The sequence below is a fragment of the Spinacia oleracea genome, chromosome 1, assembly GCF_020520425.1.
Source record: "Spinacia oleracea cultivar Varoflay chromosome 1, BTI_SOV_V1, whole genome shotgun sequence".
Classification (NCBI taxonomy): Eukaryota; Viridiplantae; Streptophyta; class Magnoliopsida; order Caryophyllales; family Amaranthaceae; genus Spinacia; species Spinacia oleracea.
The window spans coordinates 93,912,387-93,936,639 of NC_079487.1; the positions used below are offsets into that span (position 1 = coordinate 93,912,387).

At 34.5% G+C, this 24,253-nt stretch overlaps 2 protein-coding genes and 1 long non-coding RNA gene across 6 annotated transcripts; 2 read left to right on the forward strand and 1 right to left on the reverse strand.

The window, feature by feature from the left end:
- Nucleotides 1-1,916: 1,916 nt before the first annotated feature.
- Nucleotides 1,917-5,219, forward strand: LOC130466032 (uncharacterized). Its single transcript, XR_008926050.1, has 2 exons — nucleotides 1,917-2,522; nucleotides 4,379-5,219. It is a non-coding gene; the product is annotated as an uncharacterized lncRNA (long non-coding RNA).
- A 1,055-nt stretch (nucleotides 5,220-6,274) lies between these two features.
- LOC110774940 (ultraviolet-B receptor UVR8) lies at nucleotides 6,275-11,274 on the forward strand. Its single transcript, XM_021979540.2, has 9 exons — nucleotides 6,275-6,457; nucleotides 6,951-7,218; nucleotides 7,885-8,078; nucleotides 8,168-8,215; nucleotides 9,103-9,175; nucleotides 9,322-9,493; nucleotides 9,835-10,266; nucleotides 10,351-10,542; nucleotides 10,911-11,274. The coding sequence occupies exons 2-9, from the start codon at nucleotides 6,966-6,968 to the stop codon at nucleotides 10,957-10,959; spliced, it is 1,413 nt and encodes a 470-aa protein (XP_021835232.2). The 5' UTR covers nucleotides 6,275-6,457; nucleotides 6,951-6,965; the 3' UTR covers nucleotides 10,960-11,274.
- Nucleotides 11,275-15,835: 4,561 nt separating this feature from the next.
- Nucleotides 15,836-23,981, reverse strand: LOC110774948 (truncated transcription factor CAULIFLOWER A). Of its 4 annotated transcripts, none has more exons than XM_021979547.2 (8): nucleotides 23,451-23,981; nucleotides 18,578-18,665; nucleotides 17,796-17,860; nucleotides 17,288-17,399; nucleotides 17,073-17,114; nucleotides 16,933-16,974; nucleotides 16,713-16,825; nucleotides 15,836-16,371 (listed from the first exon to the last, which is right to left on the reverse strand). In XM_021979547.2, the coding sequence occupies exons 1-8, from the start codon at nucleotides 23,636-23,638 to the stop codon at nucleotides 16,251-16,253; spliced, it is 771 nt and encodes a 256-aa protein (XP_021835239.2). In that variant the 5' UTR covers nucleotides 23,639-23,981; the 3' UTR covers nucleotides 15,836-16,250. The 4 variants fall into 4 exon arrangements, with proteins under 4 accessions (XP_021835239.2, XP_021835240.2, XP_021835242.2 ...); XM_021979548.2 differs by having other exon boundaries at nucleotides 18,578-18,662; nucleotides 23,451-23,980; XM_021979550.2 differs by having other exon boundaries at nucleotides 17,288-17,387; nucleotides 18,578-18,662; nucleotides 23,451-23,970.
- Nucleotides 23,982-24,253: the final 272 nt, after the last annotated feature.

Genomic DNA, 24,253 nt, shown 5'->3' on the forward strand with positions numbered 1-24,253 from the left:
GATCCTTCACACGATCCTCTATGAGCTCTTGTTCCCAGATGAAAAACCCACAATCTCAATTCTTCAAAAATAAAATAAAAAGGAAATGTTAGCCCTAAAATTCAAATTTCATATTTAAATTGCTTTAAACAATTAAAATACCTACTGTCTAGTATGAACAACCATAAAAATAACTTCCAATGTTTTCCCCACGTTTGGCTAGCCTCGCCTTTGCTGGGATGTTGTGGTAGCCTTTTTACAACGTTCCCAGATCATTGACCCCTTAAATTTGATGAAGACCCAAACGATCTTAACTCTATAATTCAATGAAGATTGATCTAGAAGAATGAATAAAAAAGCAGAAAAAATAGAAAAGGAATAAGACAAGAAAAATAGAAAAGGAATAAGAAGAGAGAGCTTTAATGAAGGAAGAATCCTTCGTTATAATGCAGTAACAAGGAGGAAGAAGAAGAAGAAGGATAGAGGGGATGGGGCCCACAATTAATGAAGTAATCGGTTTTAAGAGGTTCTAAATTTACTAAGACGGTATAAAGAAGGGAAAACACATAGTTATGATTAATCTGGAATAATCATTAATTGGGATTAATATTGAAAGACTACCCATAATTGGGATTAACAATGTTTTTTCCTAACTTAAATACTAATTTTTATTATTATTGTTATGAAATATCTATTATATTATTAAATCTCCAAGACAATGCATGATATCTCTCCACTTGTCGTCATTACTTGACAAATGACATGGTGTCATATCATGCGCACAAATTATACATATTGTTACCTCAAAAAAATATTGGTATCGGTGTTCGAACTCATGATCTCGCTTTCATTGATGTAAAACTTTACCCACCACTTTAAGATAAGAAAAAAGAAATATTGTACTATTTAGCTCTTCAACTTGGCTTAACTCAAACCTGAGGTAGGCTACACCGTTGTCCACCAGCTTTTTGCCCCATACCCAGGGGTAAAATAGTATTTTCACCTAATGCGTTGAAAAGTCAAACAAAGTACTAAGTATTGGCGACAATGACAGTAATTAATGTAACAATGACAGTATTTTAATTTAACAATGACAATATTTATGTGAACGATGACAATACTTATACTTCATCCGTTCCGGAAATATCGCACCATTTGTTTTTTACACTATTCACACTACGACTTTGGCCATTTTTTGTGATTCGTACATAATGAAATTAATTTTAGTCATGTGGGGTCATGTTAGATTCGTATCGATATATATTTTTTAAATACTAATTTTTTATAATGTTTACTTGCACACTATTTGAGATATAAAGAGTCAAAGTAATGATTAAAAGAGTAAAAGTCAACCATGGTGCGATATTTCCGGAACGGAGGAAATATAACACTTTGTATACATACTTTTATCCATTCATTTAATATGCAACACTTTTACCCATTCAATTAAGTGGTTCCTTTACTTTTTCTATTTCTATTTCATTTTCCTTTTTTTTTTGTGTGATTGTGACAGTATTTTAATACAACAATGACATTATATACTCCCTCCGTCCCTTAATACTTGCACCGCTTTCCTTTTCGGACCGTCCCTTAATACTTGCACCGCTTCTATAAATGGAAATTTTTACTAATACTATATTATTTCTCACACTTACCTACTAACCCACCTACACCCCTACTCCCTACAAAAAATCATTTAAAAATTCACACCCCCACTCACCACTCCCTACCCTTACGCATTTCCCACTAACTATATTAAAAAAATACCCCGCTATCAACTAACACACATTAAATTAATAAGTCAATTCAAGTGTCTTAAATTACGCACCGGTCAAACCGGTGCGAGTATTAAGGGACGGAGGGAGTATACAACAATGACAATACTTATATTACCGTTAACAGTATATAACAAGTTAGCAATATTTTTACACATTTATTTAAGGGTGGGCCGTCTTTTCCAATTTTATTTTATTTTACTTTTCTTATGGGGGTGGGTATGAGGCAAAATCCCTCTGTCCACCAGAGGTGTAGTCTACCTTACTCAAACCTCTCCCACAATCTGCCACCTCAGAACACTTTTTTTCTTCCTTAGAAGACCCTCATAATTCCCATATCTTCTTTGGTCCATATGGAAGAGAAGAAACAACCTTACTTTCAACCAACTTCAAACTACCCCGGAAAAATAGTTCCACACCTCTAGAAGTTGCAACTTATCCATTTCTCTACCCCCTTCGAACCTTCCATCCTGGATCCCACCTCCCTTGGTGTGATAATGTTAAATTGTGACTCGTCCTTTATATGTTTGGCAATGATGCGAGTGTAGCAGGGGTGTTTAGGGACTATGCTGGAAACTGGCTCCTGGGTTTTTAGCAAAAGTGTAAAGTCTAGTCATCAAAGTCGTCAGGGCTTATAAGAGCATATACATTGGTTGGCTCCTCAAAAAAGCTCTTGGGAGACTTTTCACTCTCTCTCTACCACTATCTCTCTACAAGACACGCTCAATAATTCATTCCTAAAAAATCCAACATTGGTTGGTTCCTAAAGTGAGCTCTCCAATCTCTTTTTTTACCATTTGGTGGTCCATAATTAATTGTCTTTCACCAAAGTTACTATCTAATTTTCAAAGTTACTCCTCACTTTTCAACAAGAATCAACTCTTGAAAGGCTCTTGTGCAAGAGCTACCTTGAAGTAGCTCTCCATGAAGAGCTACTCAAGAGCCCCTCAAGAACCACTCAAGAGCCCCAATATTGGCCAAAAGATAATTTTTGTTGGAGAGCTACTTGAAGAGCCACTCCAATAGCTCCAATGTGCATGCTCTAATACTTCGTAATAATTATTAAAAAAACAAACCTCATTTGCTATGAATGTTCAGTTAAACATTTCACTGAAACATTCCAAAACTAAAAATATAACAATTTTAGTGAAAACATATAAAGTATAATATGTAAATACATCTTTACTTTCTTGCCAACCATTAGCTTGGATGAGCTATTTGCTTTGCTCATTTGTCTAGCAAGACTAGCAACAGGTTGAAATTCTGCTACAATAGTTATCAATTAGCTTGAGGTTGTAGAATTAGAAGCAAGTCTCTAAATTCAACCGTGAGAGACTTAGAGTTGCTCTTGTTGCACGTCAAGCTCCACCAAAAATGAATGGAGAAAGAGTTCATAATGATTAACTTTTCGGCAAATTTGTTAAAAAGGACCTTTTATAACCCAAATTTTGCGAGAAAGGACCTTATATAATTTTTTTTGTGAAATAACACCTTAATGTAAAATTTTTTGCGAGAAAGGACCTTATATAATTTATTTTTTGTGAAATCACACGTTAATGTAATTTTTTTTTGCGAAAGACAACCAAAAGTAAATTTCCGGCATTGACTGAGCTTTTCCGGCCATTGACTTGCACGTGAGAAGCACGTGTGGCATTATTTTGCTTATCACACCCAATTTTCCTCCAAAATTCTAAGCTTTAAAACCTAAAGTTGAAAAAAAAAAACCGAAATAAAATCAAGTTTGAAAATTCAAGAGTCGGGAAAATCATTGTCTTTAGCTAACGTAAGCCACACGTGCTGCTCACGTGCAAGTTAATGGCCGGAAAAACTCAGTCAATGCTAGAAACTTTCCTTAGGTCCTTTCTCGCAAAAAAAATTACTTTAAGGTGTGTTTTCACAAAAAAAATTATATAAGGTCCTTTCTTGCAAAATTTGAGTTATAAAAGGTCCTTTTTGGCAAATTTGCCTAACTTTTCTAACAATGTGATTTACACTTATACAAAGCACTCTTTCTAATTGACATGGACTATCCTCCCAAACTAATCGAATCTTTTTTTTTCTACTAAATGAGCTATTATATTCAAATGATGTTTTACATCAGAATGCTATAATTACACTGTAATTTTTTTTTTTTGGATAACCCATAACTAAACGTTTCATTTATCTTTCTACCAATTGAATTAGGATCAAACCGAATCAACAACGAATATTTCATGAAATACCCCGAGTTTTGAAGTAATTCACTAAATGCTCATCAAGTTCCAATAATTCACCAAATACCCCTGACAATACCCTTACTAATAATGACCCGTTATTCCGCCGTTAGCCTAGTTTCATAATTCACCAAATACCCCTATAATTAAACTTATTTTACCAAATGCCCCAAAAATAAAAATAGTTATTCTAATGTTCCAACGGCTAGTTTTTTCGTTTGAAAAGTAGTTGTTGGTCTTGCTTGGCTATATAAACCCATTTTCTGAATGTTTCTTGTAATTTAGATGTTGTTTTGCTTTGCTTTGCTAATTTCATTAGATTTGTGTCATGAGTTTTGTTTCAAAATCATCATCCACACACAATGAGTCCACATATATTAGAGTACCTACCCAATTTTGCTATTGTGGTAGGAAATTTGTCATTCGAAGCTCCGATACAACACTCAATCCACAAAGGTTGTACTACTAGTGTGATCCTTGCAACAATCTGAGATGGTGCAAGGGAGTAGTTGAGCAAGAAAACAGGGGGCAGCAGCATGAAGGACAATACAGGGGAAGCTTAGACGAAGGAGAAAGTATTGAAAATAGGGGAAACAGTAAGATGCAATAGGACTTGAAGCAAATGAAGAAAAAACTGATATTGTAATGTCAATACAAGGCATCTTACTTTGATTTTGAAATGAAGAAAGGCTAATCCTATTTATGTCATGGTTTGGGATGGACATGCAAAACTTAGGACTCAGGAGAGCACGCAAGTACTTTTAGCAAAGAAAGGTCAGGACTTCGGAGAACTCTTAGCAAAGAAATCGGAGGCAACCAACATGTGAAAGAAGTCCGAGGGCATGGTCTTATTATTGTTATAGAGTTGGATGTACAAGCTATCCCGCTAGTTGATGCTTGTCGAAATTCAGTAATGTTAAATTGTTAATATTAACTGCTGGAAAAGGAAAATAGTGAGATTGGTTCCTCCACTGACCATATTATCGCAGGAGCTCGAAACAGGTTCTGAGATTCTCCTCAAGTGTTTCCCGTCCCTGGGTTGAAGCAGTTGAGTTGATTTGTGTACGATGAGTCGATGCTTGTCAAATTTCCTTGTGACATCAGTAGATCCAAAGCTCGCAATTGGCATAGTAGCTGTAAATCAGGAATAAGTTTTCCTACTAGCTTTTCTTTGGATTATGCCTTGGGTTTGACGTACAAATTGTCATTTCAAGATATCCCACTCGTTAATCAGAACATTGATTTTCTTTGATGCTTGGATTCTTTTCATAAGTATCTTTCTCCCTTATTGTAAGGCTTAGTTTGTTACTTTGATACCTATAAATTACGTAGCTTTGTATTGAGGGGAACACACAATCAACATTATTATTTTCTCTTCTTACTACGTTTGTTCATAATTAGCCTTTAGATATATATTATCACGACTTTAGTGGATCAAGAAGGGTATTTTGGGCATTAAGTCAATTGTCAGGGATATTTGGTGAATTATTGGAACTTCATGGGCATTTGGTGAATTACTTCAAAACTCGGGGGGTAATTCATGAAATATCCGAATCAACAACTACTATTGACGAATAATACAAATCACATGAGATAATCATAAATAAAATAATTTTAAAAATATTCAATTTTTATTTCCTTCAACAAAAATATTCAATTTTTATTTCTTTTTAAAAAAAAAAAGATATTCAAATTTTATCCATTTAATCTTAAATTAACTAAACATTTCACAAAGAAATACGAAGTACTAGACTAGACTAATTATTGTGAAAAGCGCTCCTCTCCCTTTTCTCTCTCTTTTCTCCCTCCCTCCTTCAAAGCCCTCATTTTCTTGTTTTTTTTTTCTAGCTTGTGATTTTATGTTCGGAATAAAACTTCATTATCTTCCTATTGGAGAGCTTTTTAACCCATTTATTGGATTTTATCTATCTCCTAACGAAAGTTTGAGACTATGTTTCTAATTTCGCGGGAAAAGTTTGTTCATTGATGAAGATTTGTGCGTTGTTACAACGGATGTCAATTTTACGTCTACAATCAATTGAATCGAATTCAATTCAATCCCAAAGCTACAACAGATCAAAAGACCCCCTCGTTGAAGGTTGTATCAAGTAGCGATGTGAAAGAGGGTATTCATCATTGTCAAGATCTCATCCACAACGATAGTGGTTTTGCCGAATGAGAATTTCGTTTGATCTAAGTTATTTTGTAGAAGTATTTGTTAGTTTTGATTTCTATAGTAGATGCCGTATGACTATTTTATTATTGAACTAATTTTACCATAAAAAAAATAAAAAATAAACATTTCACAACCACCGACCACTTGGTAGATTCCCAAGATAATCGGAACGCCACCTCTCTAATTCTCCATTACCACTCTCCCCGGAATCTTGCAACTGTGAAATATTACCTCCTCTCTTCAGCTATAAACCTCCGTATTTTGTCCATTTCTTCAATAATTTGATCTTTTCAATCCACCACATAAAATTCCAGGTAATTTTCTGCTTTTCCATGGAAGATTTGCATTACATTTCTCCGGCGTTTTGTATTTCTCCCAAATTTCCATTTTTTTATTTCTTTTTATGTTGCTGATTAGTCGTGTGTTGACCCTTTATTTGTTTATTGTAATCTCATTCTTGTTTGAAGCAATAACGATTGTAACTTTCACGAGTTAAGAGCAAAAGGAAATACCCAAAAGTTAATCTTGTTAACAATCTGATTTTATAATGCTGTTGAGTTTTATTTTTGTAACTGGGATTTTTGTTGCCATTAATTCAGGGTACTTTTTTCTAGTTGATTTTTGTGGGTTCGATTGTGCACTGACCATTTACATTATGTTGCCAATTTGCCATTGATTTAGGGTTTTATTTTGTCAAGGTTGTAAATTTTACATTTATAGAGATCCCAGAAAAAGTTGTTGTCTTTGAGTTGGTAAAGTATTGCAAAAAATTTAACTTCAATTGAACTTTTCAATATTTACTTGCAGTTTAATTTGTAAAAGATGGAGATTGGTAAAATCCTTGGGGAGTCAAAATCTGTGTCTGTGCCAACAAAGAGTGCCATCTATGTGTGGGGTTACAACCAAAGAGGGCAGACTGGGAGGAGGGAGAAAGAGCACAAATTAAGGATTCCGAGGCAGCTGCCACCGGAGCTGTTCGGTTGCCCAGCTGGGGTCAGTACTAGGTGGCTAGATGTTGCTTGTGGTTGGGAGCATACTGCTGCTGTCGCCTCTGATGGGTCGCTCTTTACTTGGGGTTCTCATCTCTTTCCTCAATTATCCATCCTCCTGCAGTTTTGAACCCCTGTGTAACCTCATTATTCTTCCTATAAGTTTTGTGATGTGACTAGAATAATATTAGTTTCGTGTTAATTCTTTTCAGTTGTGCCTTTGTGTTTGAAATTCTTTTATTTGTTTGGAAGTGAGTGTTATGGACATTTTGACACCTTTAAAGTTAATCAAAAGGTTGGTTTTGTCTTGACTGTTATTAGGCCTAGTGTATGAATAGATAGTGCTATTCTCTTGTAGTTATATTCTTCTATGTGAAATCTAAAGTGAACAAGAAAAAATAAGTGAGCAGACCTTCAGAACAGGTCAATTGGTTTTCAGAAGTTTGATTTTCTTGTTAATGTAGAGGCTATCAGAAGTGGCCAGTGTTTTTTCATCAATCATCTTCAATCAGCATTTCTATGAGTTCTTAATCTATTGAATGGTGACACTATTTTAGGAGTTTCTTTAGTTCTGTTGATGCAGTTCTTGTGGATATCCATTTCCATGTTATCATTTCTCAAGTTCATGGTGGTTGATAGCTTATGAATCATGATTTTGTTGTCTGCTCTTCATGTTTTAGGCATATTGATTATGTCACCCATTGCCCATGCTGTAGCTGGACTTTAATTATTTTACTTGGATATCTTGGCAGGAGCAAATGATTTTGGGCAGTTAGGGGATGGAACTGAAGAAAGTAGGAAATACCCTAAGAAAGTGGACCTGTTGAGCACTGAATTTGTAAAATCTGTATCTTGTGGGACGAATTGTACTGCCGCTATTGCAGAGCCTCGTAAAAATGACGGGACAGTATCAACTGGTAGACTATGGGTGTGGGGCCAAAATCAGGTCACACTTGGGTCCCTACTATTGCCCTGCAGTTATTTACTTCATTCTTTTGTTATATCATTATAAGCTCTCTTCTTTCATTTCTTCAGGGCTCAAATTATCCTCGTCTATTTTGGGGAGCCTTTGCACCAAACACGGTAAATTTTGTACTGGTCCATGTCAGCATTTCGATTGCTTGAGTGGATAGAGGTGTAAAATGTGAAGTATATTTTTTGTGATTGATGTGCTGCTGTGCAACTTTTGTATTTGATATCTATTCTGGGAAGCTCAAGGTGTTAAACTGCTGAGTGTATTGTTTTTTTTTTTTACAGATCATTGTGGAAAGGTCTACTAGGAATGAAATCTGTACTCTTGCTTGGCTTGTTAGTCTTGATATAAATAATATTTAGTGGTCTCCGTTGTCCTGAGATGATAACAATCCAATTGGGTGCTTTACTTGTGAGTTTTGGAGTTGTGGATATGGCCTGGCCCCTCTGAAGATCGGACCTTAATTTTCTTGTGAATGTTCTAGTTTGATTTCCGAATTGCTTCTATAATACTTTTGACTCCTGGATACACATACCAAGCTATCAAGATCCTACCATCAAAAGCATGCAATAAAGCTCTATAATTTATCTCAAAAAATGGGTTACTCTTACTTTCCAGGTGTTTATAAAGAGTCTTTACTTGTTAATCTGGATTTGTCTTTGTGATGATTTTTTTTGTATCGAGAAGAAACAGAAACAGTGTGTCTTGGGTTTTGCCTGGAGCCATCTATATCTTATTGCATCTAGATGACGGTGATTATGATGTGTGCACAAGTGTGTCTTTTGTCGTTGCTGTCATTAGTAATTTATTACAATTATTACCTCATTGCTTTATTCCAAAGAATTCAATTTAGAAACCTATGCTGTAGGTATTGTTATCTTGCTGTTACTAGTGCAGCTTGCAAGTATGTGGTGTGCCGTGTGCAGTTGTTTCCCTTTGGTTGTTTGTCTGTGCAGTTTGCTAAGTACTACTCCTAACAATACAATGATACGTACAGGTTATCCGCCAAGTTTCATGTGGATCTGTTCATGTAGTGGCCCTGTCAGAGGATGGTCTTCTTCAATCGTGGGGTAATGTTCTGCTTCTGCTACTTCTGCAAGTTATGCCTCTTCCATGCAGTTGGTTTTTAATTAGATATAGTTCCCAGCAATGGTTTTCTGTAACATAAAATGTTTGCTGTCTAACTAGAATGTAATTGTTGTTGCCACTTTGCCAGGGTACAATGAATATGGTCAACTTGGTAGAGGGTTTACCTGTGAAGGACTGCAGAGGCCAGGTGTTCTAAAAGCATATGCAAAACACCTTGATGAAGCCCCTGAGGAAGTGAACATCACCCAAGTGTCATGTGGGGAGTACCACACTGCTGCTGTATCTGAGACTGGCGACGTGTAAGTGATCTTAAAGGACTTCCTGCAACTGATTTGTGTTTCTAGCAGCAGCTCAAGGTTAATTTATATACCAAAAAGGGTCCCAAATCAAAGTTAACAACTTTACCCACAGTTTCCTCTTTGTTTATTCTTCGAAATTGGGACCCACACCAACCACTCGCTTTTTCTTCCTTCTTAATATCCCTGTCCAACTCAATGGTAACGTTTTAGCAATGTGATTGTCCACATGGCATAATTTAACAGCATAAACTCTTGCGGAAATGTTGTATTGCACTTATACTCTGTGGTTAAGTACGCACGGATATAGTCCTGATGAGACGAGTCTATCTCTACTCTGGCAGGTATACTTGGGGTCTAGGGAACATGTATCAACTAGGCCATTGTTCCCTGCAATCTGAAGATAAGGAATTATTACCTAGACGAGTGGTTGCTCTTGATGGTGTTCACATTACTAGTGTTGCTTGCGGAGGTGTCCATACATGTGCAGTGACTATAAAAGGAGCTCTCTATGCCTGGGGTGGTGGACAAGTTGGTCAGCTTGGCCTTGGACCACAAACTAGTTCAGCATCTTTTATATTCAAGGACTCTCAGTTGATGCTACGGAATATCCCGGCTATGGTTATCCCAAGTGGTGTGCAGCTTGTTGCTTGTGGCCATTCTCACACTCTTATATCTACCTCAGATGGGAGAATTCACGGATGGGGGTATAACAGCTATGGTCAGGCGTCAAATGACAAGTCTACATATGCTTGGTACCCATCACCGGTTGATTGGTAAGAACCCTACGCCGGGAAATTAACAAGGATTTCAATTAGACTAGTTGAGTACAATAACTTAAAAACAACTACCGTTTGCAGGTGTGTGGGAGAAGTGAGAAAGCTTGCCGCTGGTGGTGGTCACTCAGCTGTTTTGACTGATGCTTGTTCGTTGAAAGATTTATGTGAATTCAGGCTTGCTGAAAATGTTACTCTAGAAAATGCAGCCCACATTGAGGATGTTGCATTCAGAACCAGCTCTGATGCTTTAGTACGTCTTTGTGGAAGATTGAGGTAATGTCCTTGTTCAGATTTTCCCGGCTACTTTTAGCAAGGCTTGTATTTTATCAAGTTTTATGTTAGATGGCATCTGAAATGCAATTAAGTAGGTACTCCGTTAGATACCACCGATCACCGTCTTCTTTTCTTTTTTATTTTAATTTCCATTTGTGGCTTATGCCTTATGGACCAAAATAGAAATTATAGGATGTCCGAGAAAAGTTGTCATCTTTCATAAGATAGTTTGGTATATGATTTGATTTACTTATATGACACTGCTTAAACTAAGTGAAGAGGAGAGGATTGTGACAACCTATTATGGACGGGGAAATATAAATAATGGTCTGAGAAGCGAAATGCTGACAAGTTTTCTGTATGATCAGGGAGATGCAATGTGGTGATGGATGGGAATCTGAAGAGGATGAGTCTTGAGGAAGAAGTTGGTGCAAGAGAGCCCGGCTTCCTATGTCATTGTATCGATTTTGGGAGATTGATATTGGGACAGCTGCCGTTATTAGGAAGGTTTCAGCTGTTTGATCTCTCTTCCAATGTAGCTTTATTTATTTATGTATAAACCTTAATGTAATGTATCATTTGTACTAGTAAGCATAAATGCATAATGTAATATGCTTGCGTAGATACTTTATTGACACTGATTATCATCATTTGATGTAATAAGGAGTATTCGAGTAACGTGATCCCAATATATGAATTGCATAATCAAGTTAATAGAAATCTTTTCCAATATCTATACGCTATACCGACTAGAGCTGTCAAAACAGGTCATCGGGTCGGGTTTGGGTCGGGTCATCTCGGGTTTCGGGTCATGATCAGGTCGGGTCGTGTCGGGTCAATATTTCATTCGGGTTGAGTTCGGGTTCGGTCGGGTCGATTTCAGGTCGGGTCATATCGGGTTTTTTCCTATCCCGGGTTCAGGTCGGGTTCGAGTCGGGTCACATTTCGGTCAGGTTTGATTTCGGGTTCGGGTCTTATCGGGTCGGGTTTAAGTCGGTTTGTAGCAGATAATTTCGGGTTTGGGTCTTATCGAGTCGGGTTTAAGTCAGTTTGCAACACAGTTATTTTCGGGTTCGGGTCTTAGTTTGGATCGGATAATAATCAGATCAAATAGAATTCAGATCGGGTCACTCTCAGGGACGGGTCAAACTCGGGTCTGATAATTAACCTATACATTTTAAGGATTTTATATTCTAAAAAATTTTGTTTAACTTATTTTAGAGTTAAATTTTTCAATATTTAGCAATAAATAATTAAAATAGATATATCAATGAAGTTAATATTTGGTCGTGTCATTGATAACTCGGGTAAATCGAGTAGCGGGTTCTCACAGGTCGGGTCAATAGCAGGTTTCATCGAGTTACAATCGGTTTCGGGTTGACATCGGGTCGGGTATCAAATCGGGTTCGGGTCATTGTTCGGTCGGGTCAGTTCGGTTATCGGTCATTTTCGGGTCGGGTGTCGGGTTCGGGTTCGGGTGTTACAACATCGGGTTAAAATCGGTTAACGGTTTTTTCGGGTCGGGTACAGGTCGGGTTTCGGGTTACCTGTTTTACCGTAATTTCGGGTCATGGTCGGTTACGGGTTCGGTCGGTTCAGGTCGGGTTTTCGGGTCGGGTCAGTTTTTGACAGCTCTAATACCGACTGACTGTCTCAGTAGCAGATTTAACAACACCCGAAAGCCTTTTTTAATAGCAGTGACCCCAGTGTCAACTGTCTGGGACCCATTTTTATTACCAATTTGCTAATTTAACCGTTTCTGCCCTAAAAGTTTTTATTTTTTTTATTTTTTTTGGCAACAAGTTCAAATTTTAAAAGCTGGTGGTTTTTAAACACGAGAAAAACGCTAATAGCAATTGTTCCGGTATGGAACCTTAGGGATGTCTCCGAGTCCTATCGTATCTCCGTCCCAAAATTATCTTCCTGCTTTTTTAAACGAGCGTTCTAAAATTATCTTCCTATTTCAAATTTTGGCTACTAGGTCTCCACCTTCTCATGTACTATATTAATTAAAATTGAATTGAAAACCTCACCCATGTACTATATTTCACTTTTCCCATGTACTATATTCTCTTTCACATGTACTTTATTCCACTTTTCCATACAACTCAATCATTATTTGTACTTTATTCCACTTTTTCATGTACTATATTTCACTTTTCTTAAAATCCGTGTTTTTGATCAAACAGGAAGATAATTATGGGACAGAGGGAGTAGAACATGGAGATGAGTGGTTGCAAAGTCAACCCTCATAACTATTGGTAGTCTACTACATTTAGCTCCATGAAAACATGTTAACAATTTCTGGTACTTAAATTTGGTCATCAAAATGCTCTAATTTTTAAATGGACCATGGTCCACAATAATGACCATTTCTAAAAAATAATCAACAACTTCATTCTCATGGAAAACCCTTTTCGCTCCGCTTAGCCTTATCTCCCTGTAGAGGTATTTTAGTGATATAGTTTATTTTGACGTGTTTATTAGAATTATTATGAAAATTTTCAAATTGATGTTTGTTTTTCGGATTGAACACTACAGGAGGGGGGTGAATTGTAGTATGGAACTTACTAGTCAATTTTGCGGAATTATAAAAAAACTTAAAGCAAGTAGATAAACAATGCAAGAGAGATTTTACGAGGAAAATTTATAGGCCCAACTAGAAAGAAAACCTCGACCCACTAGGATTTCAACTCAAACTCTTTTCACTATAGGGGAACAACTCAGTTACAAACCTATAAGGAACTTGGGCAAAACTTGATTTCCTTTACAAACTCAAGTTCCCAATAATTGTTCCCTCAAACAACTACGCTCTCACCGACTTCCCTATAAGTCTCTCTTGACTCTTTGACTTTACTCAAAGCCTCTCTGTTTCTCTCTTATAGTCTTCACTCAAAGCCTACCCAATTACAATAGGAAATCACTCAAATTCCTACCCCATACACATCAGCAACTCACTCAAGTTCCTGCCCAAAACTTGATACAAGAATTCACTCAAACTCTTGACCAATGCCCCATTACAAGAGCTCACTGAACTCTTGACCAACTCTCAAAATATAGATGATTGCTAATTGATTAGTATCCCTCTAGTATGTATCACGTGAAAGGAAAATGAGAAACAAGACACTCATAGGAACTTGGAACTAATACACTGACTCAAGAACGTGAAAAACAAAACATATTTCTTTTAGAGCATTTTTCCTCTTAAACCAGACCTACTGGAATGACTGGTAGAGTCAGAAACTTTAGAATGAATGATGATGCATACTTATATAGCATTAAGAATGCCTTGGCCACTACTCCATGATTCTTTACTTGGGAAACAAGCACACCCAGTAACCCACTAACTGTTGAACGTGATATATGAACATACGTGGAGTATAATGTGATTAATTATACTTGGGGAACAAGCCAATACCAAGTAATGCATCCTAGTTTCTAGGCATGATCCTAAAATCAACAACTAATATGTTAGTTATATTAGACGTGATTTACCTATGACTTCATAGGATTCCCATGTAAATAGGAACCTTAATTGTTTTACTTATAAACGTTTATTTAGCCTTGACAACCTAGGATTCCCATATTTCTAGGACTCTAATTAATCAATTAATTTAATTAATCTATTCCAAAATATATTAGCCTTGACAACATAGAATTCCCATATTTCTATGACTCTAATTAATCAATTAATTTAATTAATCTATTCCAAAATATATAAGCGTTGACAAGATAGGATTCCCATATTTCTAGGACTCTAATTAATCAATTAATTTAGTTAATCTATCCCAAAATATATATCTTATTTATCTTATTTAGAATCCTAGACTTAGTCAATTACCTATTTATTAAAGACTTTTAATCAAATTAAAACTCTTAAATAAATTATCATAAATACAAGTTTATATTATAGACTACCTGACAATTAGATTAATGCATATTGATGTTATGTTTAGGATGCAAACCAAGTTCCACTTACACAAGTTCTCAGACACGAGTTACTCGGACATGAGTGTTCTCCGTACGTTGGTTCCATGTTATTCAAGTTTCTACATACTTACATGAATCATAGAGAACAACTCTTATTTTCTGTCTTCATGTTTCATGTTGCTCCGCATGTTGGTTGTTCCTCAGGAACAAGTGCACCGCATATTGGTTGTTTCTCACGAACTCGGCAATGTTCCCTTCAAGAACTTTCCTGTCTTCATGTTCCATGTTGCTCCGCATATTGGTTGTTCCTCAGGAGCTCGGGAGTGTTGCCTTCAGGAACTTTCCTATCTTTGTTCCCCAGGAACTCGACAGTGTTCCCTTTAGGAACTTTCATGTGCTCCAACTTGTATGGAGTTCTTCCTTAGAAACTGTTGTGCAGTTCCAACTCTGGAAGTTTATGCTTCTTTGCTATAAGCATCTCACAATCATCAACATCCAGTAAGTTCTATTAGATTTGGGCACAACAATTTATTAATGACCCTTGCACAAATACAACTTGAAAATCACATTAGTTGATTACTTTAGTTTGTCATCATCAAAACCATATTGGCTCAACAGTGTTATTAGTACCTGTTGTGCTTGAATAATGTGATTTAAATTTGCGATTTTCTTTTAAAAACATAGAGTTTACTTTGATTCAAAAAATGACTACTATATCTAATAAAATTGGTGTTTAATTTATTACTGTCACTATGTGAACAATAAAAGTCGCTATGTATGCAAAAAGGGTGATAGATCGAGTAAATTGATGGTTTTAGGTCCACAATAATATCACACTAGTATTATTGCGGTCCACGCAAGAATAATCATTTACTTGAGCTACTAACAATATTAAGAATGTATTAACAGCTCAAATGCTCAATTTCAGACATGTTGAGACTTCAAAAGACTGCTTGTTTGTGACTTGTGACTTGTGAGCCATAAATCCATTCCAAGAGTATTGTTTATTCTCTAGCTAGTTAACAAATAACAACATATACTAGCTTGAAGTCTTGAACATACGGAGTAGTATTGTGATGCCCGGTTTTATCTGAAGCAATGGTTGCAGACTTGCAGTGGAACAGTCGGAGATAAATCTCAGGGATTAATAGAGGTCTTTTGATTCAAAGCCAATCCGTTTGGGTTAATCGTGAAAGCAATATACTAATATAAAGATGATGAAAGCAATCGTGGTTTACCAGCAGTTTAATTAATTCTTCAACCTAAAACTGTACACAACAATATTCACGATAGAAGTTCTAATAAGTTGAGATTTCAACAAGTCTAAATACCAATTAAGGAAGCCTAAAGTACATGATATGACCAACAAAAACAGCGAAAATCTTGAAGATAGACATAATACAGCCATACAGAGAATATTTAATTTGTACACCAGAGATGCATACATAATACATTTCAATAAACCATAATACATTCGATTAATATTTGAGATATATTACCAAAATACTCAAAATTTACTAGCTAGGCCGTACATTTATCACGAGGCCGGTTGTTTGGTAGCATCCAATTCCAAACCCCTTTGTTCTTAATTTGATTTGCTGTTTATAGTTATTAATATTATGATTTACAAATTAGTAGTAGAACAACACATTATATATTACTCCATATATATAAATATAATACCGATCGAATTCGCTTTTATACTCATCGTTCATATCAAAGGACTGAAATTATAGAGCATTTGATCGATTGAGCAAGCAGCTGAAAAAGCTTGTCGATCATTCACCAACATGATGACTAAACATCCATGCCGGAATATTAGTGTTTGTTCTTGATGGTCCTTGAGCTTCCAGGTTCGCTGACTCCATCTGTAATTCTCTCATCTCATGATAAGCACCTCTGCATAATACATGGGGAAATAAACCATAATCATTCATTATTATGTTCAACTCTAAATTCTACTCATACTAACTAATTTTATTGTATTATTTTATAGGTATCTTTTGTCACAAAAATGGATGATTTAAAAATCTAAATAGAATCATTATTAATTTATTATTAGGTTGAAGAGGCTATTAGCTAAGCAAGGCCAGAGTTTCTTATTCTCAATTAATGTGATAACAATCCAGGAGGTTGGAGGGGAAAAACATAGTCCAAAAATGGTTGCCTCATCACATGAGAGCGCATTTTAATAGTTTGCCAAAAATGTTTAAATCAACGTATTAAGAAAAGGTGCTTACCCAATGGTGAGAGAAGGAAATTGAAATGGATTTGATGCTGATAGCATGAAGACTTGACTAGGGTTTTGCTCGTCTTTTTGTTGTTCCACCACCTTCTTGTCATTCTCCATCATCTATTTTATGTTGCAATGTATGTAACATTAATAAAAAAAAAAGTATAGAATAATCTACATCCTACAAAAAAAAATTATGGAAGAAAAATTTGGTTTGAAAAAAATACCAGTTTGGATAATTGGTTATTTTGCTCCTGCATAGCTTTTTCCTGCCAAAACACAAGTTAAATAAGTGAATTGATTCAATTTATTAATCCTCTCAAACCTAGAAAAAAAAAAAAAGGAAACATTGAAGGATGTCGCGTACTTTTTTGTTGAGCTGAGAGATGGATTCATGCATCAGTTGATTCTGCAAGAATAGATGAGAGAGATTTACTTAGATGTAGTGCAGAAAGTTATACATAATATAAAAATGTGCGGATTTAGTTGTCATATTACTAGTTCGATCAAACATCACTAATCAATGTGACTTGAGAACCGAAGAAATTAAAGGGATGATATATAATTAAATACTTGGTATACCTTCTTGCTTCTTATTCGCTTAAGAGCTACGTCAAGCTGTTGCTCGAGATGTTGGAGTTCCCTTAGGCTCAATGCATCAGTATCTTCTCCTACATAGTGCCTGATATGTGCTCTAATAAATCAACTTGGTGAAAAAGGGGCTTATTTATGAATATATACATACATGATACATATAAAGACTTTACCTGGACTAACAGCCAGTTAGGGTTGTTCTTACATGTTTGCGATGCTATGACGTTTCTATAAAACATGAAACAAGTTTAACATTCCAATACTTTTACCTAGCTAATCACAGTTAGGTGTTGGACGTATGAAGATCAGAAGGATGACTTAGTGTGTGTGGCTGGCTTATTAACGCGAATAATCAGTTCTTGAATCAAAAAAGCGATGAAAAATGGCATATTCATGTGAAGTGGAAGGTGATGTAATTGTATGGCATCAAATTATATTTCTACTTAAAAAAACAGCAAGTTATATTATATATATCCTGTGGGAAGTTTGTATTTACCTCATGTTCCTTTCTAAGGCCTCAAGTTTGGAGACGAGTTTTGGATACTCCATAGCCCAGCTTCCCTATTTAAAAGTTACAACATCCAAAAAAACATCTTAAAAGAGGATAGACAAGTCATTCAGCTACCTAGAGAAGGATGATAATTACATATATATACCCAGCTAGTAAGTGCGCCTAGCTTGTTTAAGTATGACCTAATTGAAAATGAAGTTCTAGATATAAACATGGATTATTCATTCATCTTAGGTTTTCAAAACCAGCACTTGCATTACATGGAGCGCGTTAGTTAATGTCAACTTGAGTAGACTTAACATCCAATGCAATTATAAAACAAAGAATATGGCCAGTAAGCTAGGTCTAGATTACCTTAGGTAAAATCTAGCTCAAGTTAAAGTGTTAAACATTTTCTACCCCGGGCTAGATCTCTCCTTGCGTGCATTGTGGTGAGAATCAATCCAAGAACACCACTACACTACCCCAGGATTCACTTAAAGTTTAAGTATTAAGCTAGAGTGCTAGTTTTGAATACATACCTACACATAATGTATGGATTAATGGAATAATGGGGAAATAGTACTGTAATATAATACAAAGGCCGGCCTATAATAATTTATATATTTTTATCATATGTTGAAAGGCCATGAGATGGAAGCAAGATATAACCCTTCAGTATGTTGTAAAGTCGTGTAATTTGGAAAGATTAAGGTCTAAAACATGTAATATAATTAAGGTTAAGATGAATGATGAAGAGGATAGTACTAATCAAGTATAATATATACCTCCTGTTGGGACTCTGAATCAGGTGCAACAAGTTGTCTCTCTGCATAACAGTACCTCTCATACCTTTCTAGGATTTTTTCCATGCTGCTGCCAAATTCAGTAACATATTTTCTTTAATTATATAACTAACTACTATACTCCCTTCACAGGAATCATATGTACTTACCGAGTATAAACAAGTAGTAATAACGCAAAAGATATAGACAACCAACTCAATCCATGTAATATCTATTGCCACCATTGAAAAAGCTTTTGTAATAAATTTATTTATGCTAATTAATATGTCTGATTATAGTACAATGTGGTCCCTTGGTGCTGAATTTTCCGATATTTCTGTTTGTCACTGATGTGATGACTTAAGCACACTTAACTGGTCACCAATGGCTAATGGGAGTGGGACCCATTATCAACCCTGCACTTTACAATTTTTATCAATCAGACTATTCAGAACTATCTCCACTTCTTTTGGTTTCATAGTTGATCAATTTATATAACTAAGGACTTGTTCTTTCGAACTAAATTAATCTCAACTCAATTTGTTGCAACAGAATAGAACTGTTAGCTATAGTATTAAACTAGTTTAGGGCCCGTGCAATGCACGACTACTATTAAAACAATTTTTTATTTTAATAGTAACTAAAAGACTTATGATATTAGGAAAACATGAAAGTAAAAAGGATATATGAAAAAGTATAAATTCAAAGTTGTGTAAAAAAGATATTCAAATGAACTAAATTTGCATATTACTATACAAAGTTAAAAATTATAGTCGCTAAGTGTATGTAGAACGATCTAATAATGTTAACCAAACTCGAATGACTCAAGACTAATTTTCGAAAAGACTCGAGCATAACCGAGTTAGTCAAATACAACATATTTTGAATTGAGTAAAATCTTGATAAATAAACTTATATGTTAGTCTACTTACCATATATTATTATTTTAATTAACTTTCTTACTTACCTGTTACCATGTATTATATTATTAATAGTAGACTAACATTAGAAGTTCATTTATCAATATTTTTTATATTTCTTATTAGATTAAAAAGTTATAATAATACATAAATAAAATTATATCATAAAGGAAAAAATAATATTGATTTAGCTTTCCTCCAATAATATATTATGCAGTATACATCTATGGTAATTAAAATATATTTGTATCTTAGTTTCCTAAAAAAACGTAATGTAATTTATTTATTTTAAAGTAAAAAAATAAAAAATATTTTGGCGGTAAAAAATCGCACCAGAAAATGACACGTGTCATTCCTGGTGTATCTTTTTAGTATATAGTAATAGATAGATTGAATTGAATTTCAAAACTGCAAGATAAGGTCAAAATTAAAAGAATAAGACATGCGTTATGGCTTCTTTAAAATCATTTAGATAATAGATTTGTAGTTAGGGTGTTTCCTAGTTATTTTTGAATCCAAACAAGAAAGAAGAAAACATGAAATAAAGATTATAAATTGATGGTCGCCTTCTAATTTGTTCTTTGAACATTTTTTTTTTTTTTTTTTGTGTGTTAGCACCCGGTTCACCTTTAAGGCTAATCCGGATTCGGGGCGAGTTCTAAGTGTTCTAGTCCCATTCCAATTGTTGTTGCGGGGGATCGAACATGGGTTCTCCCTACCAAGTTCAATCTCAATCACCACTGAACCAACAAGCAATTGATTTCTTTGAACAATTATGAATATACTAAGTATTTGATACGCGATAATAAATGAATGTAATCCGTAATCAAAACACATTTTTGTAAAAGGCCAATGTTCTATGATGATGTTAAAGGTCTCAAGATATCGTATTTAAAATGGTACATATAGACGTCATATAGACCATGTGTCATCAAAATATTTTTACTACCAATGAAATATTTTTACTATAAAAATATGTAAATAGGGTAGTCGTTACAAAGAAGAAATCAAATATATATTATATTTATAATAAATTAAAAATATTAAGATTTTTCTACCTTTTTAATAACATGTATAATATGTTATAAGAAATATAAGTTAAATATTTTAGTTTCCAATTACGTTCATTACACATAAGCATGTAATGTCATCTCTCTGCCACAGCTTAAAGGTCGCAAGTTACTACCTTTATCATTTTCGTTATTCCAATCCTAAAATAATACCATGGGGTTGGGAGGAATATGCGAGGAGGTATTTGACTATTTGAGACTTTGTTATTTGTTCTGTCTTTAACAAGTTTCTCGCCTAAGAAGCTGACATAGCTTAGTTTGGTGTTGGGTAGATTAAGATGTGGAGTGTGGACGTACCTTTAAGGCTCCGTTTGGTAGGGCGTAAAAGGTTTTCATTGTAAAATGATTTTCCATGGAAAACAATTTTCAAGGAAAAACACAATTTCAAACTAGTTTTCCTTTGTTTGGTACCTTAAAGGAAAATGGGAGAAGATGGTGAAGATTGAGGGGGAAAAAGGAGAAGAGGTAAGGAGGAAAGAAGGAAAAGTGGTTTCCCTCCCTTTCAAATGGAAAATGGTTTTCCACCTTGGAGGAAGTCATGGAAAATTATTTTCCATCCCTTACCCAACCAAACAACGTAAAACGGTTGAAAAAGGAAAAATCGTTTTCCATGAAAATGTTTTACGCCCTACCAAATGGAGCCTAAGTGTATGTAATCTTATACAATTGCGTACAAATAGAGGCGTAGTATTTTATACATAAGACAACGGTTGGTAAGAAATATGGAAACTTATTTGGTAAGAAGTAAGGCACTGCTTCCTGCTTAATTGAGGGAATAAGTTCAATTAAGTTAAGTTCAAGACCGATAAGTAAGCCAAGACAACTTCAAGCTGATTAATTTTAATAAGTTTACGAGATCTCATGTGAAAAAAGTTAAGACGTTAAACTTATTGTTTTACTTAGACATAATCGAATCCCTAAGGATGTATATTAAGGTTTTGTTTCGCCCACCCTATTTTCACTTATATATTTCGGAAATAAGGTCAGAAAAAATAAGTTGGTCAAATGCAATTTATAAATAAAATCAGTTTTGATAAGTTTTAATAAGTTCAGATAAATTAAGTTCAGAAAAAATAAGTGAAAATCATGTAAATAAAATGCATCATAAGTCAAAATATATATAAAATGATCTTAGTACGGAAGATGTTTAACTTATTTCAATTGAAGAATGGAGCTCGAAATTAAGCAAGGAAATTTTAACCTAGCTACTTCTATAAGTTATGTACAATTGTACATAAAAAATATAATGGATATGATTTAATTATTATATTAAAAAAATTGAGTGGCTCTCCTTTCAAATTACTCCGTATATTGATAAATGTAAATATTCAATCCCCAAGGTAGAATCACTTGTAACCATGGCGATCAGCACTCCTTTTCATATAATAACATATGATGATGATGATAATGGAGTGACCCTAACCCTAAGTTTCATCAAATATAACCTCAATAGTAACAAAAAAATACTAGGTTTTACCCACACGGAGCTCAAGATCACCATGCTCCAATCCATTACCCCTAGATTAATTAAAGAAATACACATTTCGTATCGACCGCTTAACTAATTCTACTCACTCCGTTCGTCCCTAAATGTGTACCATACATTGAATTTTTTAGATCAAACTTTAAAAAGTTTGACCATTCGAACCTATAAGAATTAATATAGTCATTTTGGAGTCTTGTTAAATTCGTTCAATGTATATTTTTATAATATCAACTTTTTAGAATTTTTACGCGCATAATATTTACGTTTCAAATCGCATCTCACAGACATCGAAAAGTCAGATAGAGCAAACAAAAAAGAACGGCATTTGAGAATATATATATAATTTCCTCCGATATGTTAACAAAATCGTCGTACCAGTAGACTACCGTTTTCTAAACACTTGAATTGTGCACAATCTTAGGAAAAAAACCGTTTTCTAAACACTTTTGCATAATCTTCATAATTTATTTATTTAAAAAAAAAAAAAAAAAATTCGAGAAATAAAACGAGGGTTTAAATCCCTACTCGTGAAACTCACAGCCTCAGAGGACTTTTAAATTCAATACTCCTACTTTTTGCAAAACCAATCAGGGATTAGCTATGTCCGGAAAATCTAAACAACTGGATAAAACCCGATAAATAATGATCATATCCACTGGATCAAGTAGTACAAGTATTCACAGTAGTATACTGCATACTGCATACTGCACCAATTGAAATGAGTTTTTTACTAAAAAAAATGGTAATTGTTTTTTAACAAGTTCAAATAATAATACTCCGTAGTCCGTACTGGTACTAAACATGAAGTAATAAAAATAAAATTAATCCTCCGTATTAGTTTTATTATTATTTAATTGATTTCAAAAATAAAGTAAATTAAAAAAATGGATCAATTAGGAGAAGCTCCAGCTTATAAAGGAAGCTAAGACAAAATATAATTAGGTTAATTAAGATAATTATCTTTTTAATATCAATAATCAAATTGATTTAATGGAGACTTTGAAAATGGTAGTTCTTAACCAAAATAGGTAAAGTATGGAGAAAGGGGGACATAACCTGATCAAATTGCACAAAAAATTGACATGCTTCATGACACCATAGAGTTTGTCAATGATATAAAAAAAACTCTAAAGAAGTTAAATTAATCACACTTTATGACCCCGCGTGTTTGACTAGAAAGAGAAAAGGTATGTATATCTTGACATCCTCAAACTCTGTTACTAATCGATAAAACAGAACGCATACTGAATTTCCGATATGGAATAACGGAAATCATATCGTGTGATTCCGTAATAATGATTTTGAACATTACATTTAAAATTAATTAACACATATATGGATTGGAATTAAAATAGTGAAAAATAAAGATTGATGCATGAGAGAGTGGAAAAAGAGTGAACCTGGAGTCAGTGCTAGCATACTCAAAGAGTTTGCCTTTAGTAGAGAAAACAATCAAAGCAACTTCAGCATCACAAAGCACAGAGATCTCATGAGCCTTCTTCAACAACCCAGATCTTCTCTTTGAGAATGTTACCTGTCTACTAATCTTGTTCTCGATTCGCTTAAGCTCCACTTTACCCCTCCCCATTTTCACTGATTCTTTATTATTTTTCCCTTAATTTCTCTACTCAATTTACTTATAAATTCACTACAAACTAGTACATATGCAAATATGGAATATCTGATTTATATTTTTATATAAATGGAGATTATTTTTCCCCAAACTAAAAAAAAAACCTTGTTTGTTTTTTAGCTTATACTTCTAAAAATGGAAGGTAGATTTCAAAGGGGGAGGGAGAAAAAGAGGGAATGAGAGAGAAAAATAAACATGGCTGGGTTTCTATTTTTGAAGATGAGTTTGTAGGAAATGGATAGAAGAAGAAGGTAAGGTTACGCCTTACGCTTGTTAAAGATAGTTCCTCAACAAGAGGGAATTTATGGCAAAAGGGTAGTTTTGGGAAAACTAGGGTGTTTGTGTTGTCGCTTTGGGATTGGCTGTCGAGAAAATATGGAGCATACAAACGTTGTACTCATTTTTGGTGTTATGTTATTAGATTTTATTTTTGCCAAATTTGTCAATACTAATTATTGTCCTTCTAGTCTTCTCAATATTTATATTTTATGTTAAATTGTATTCCGATGTTCGTTATCAATAAGATCTTGATCTACCAGTAGATCAATAATTTGTAATTGTATACAATAC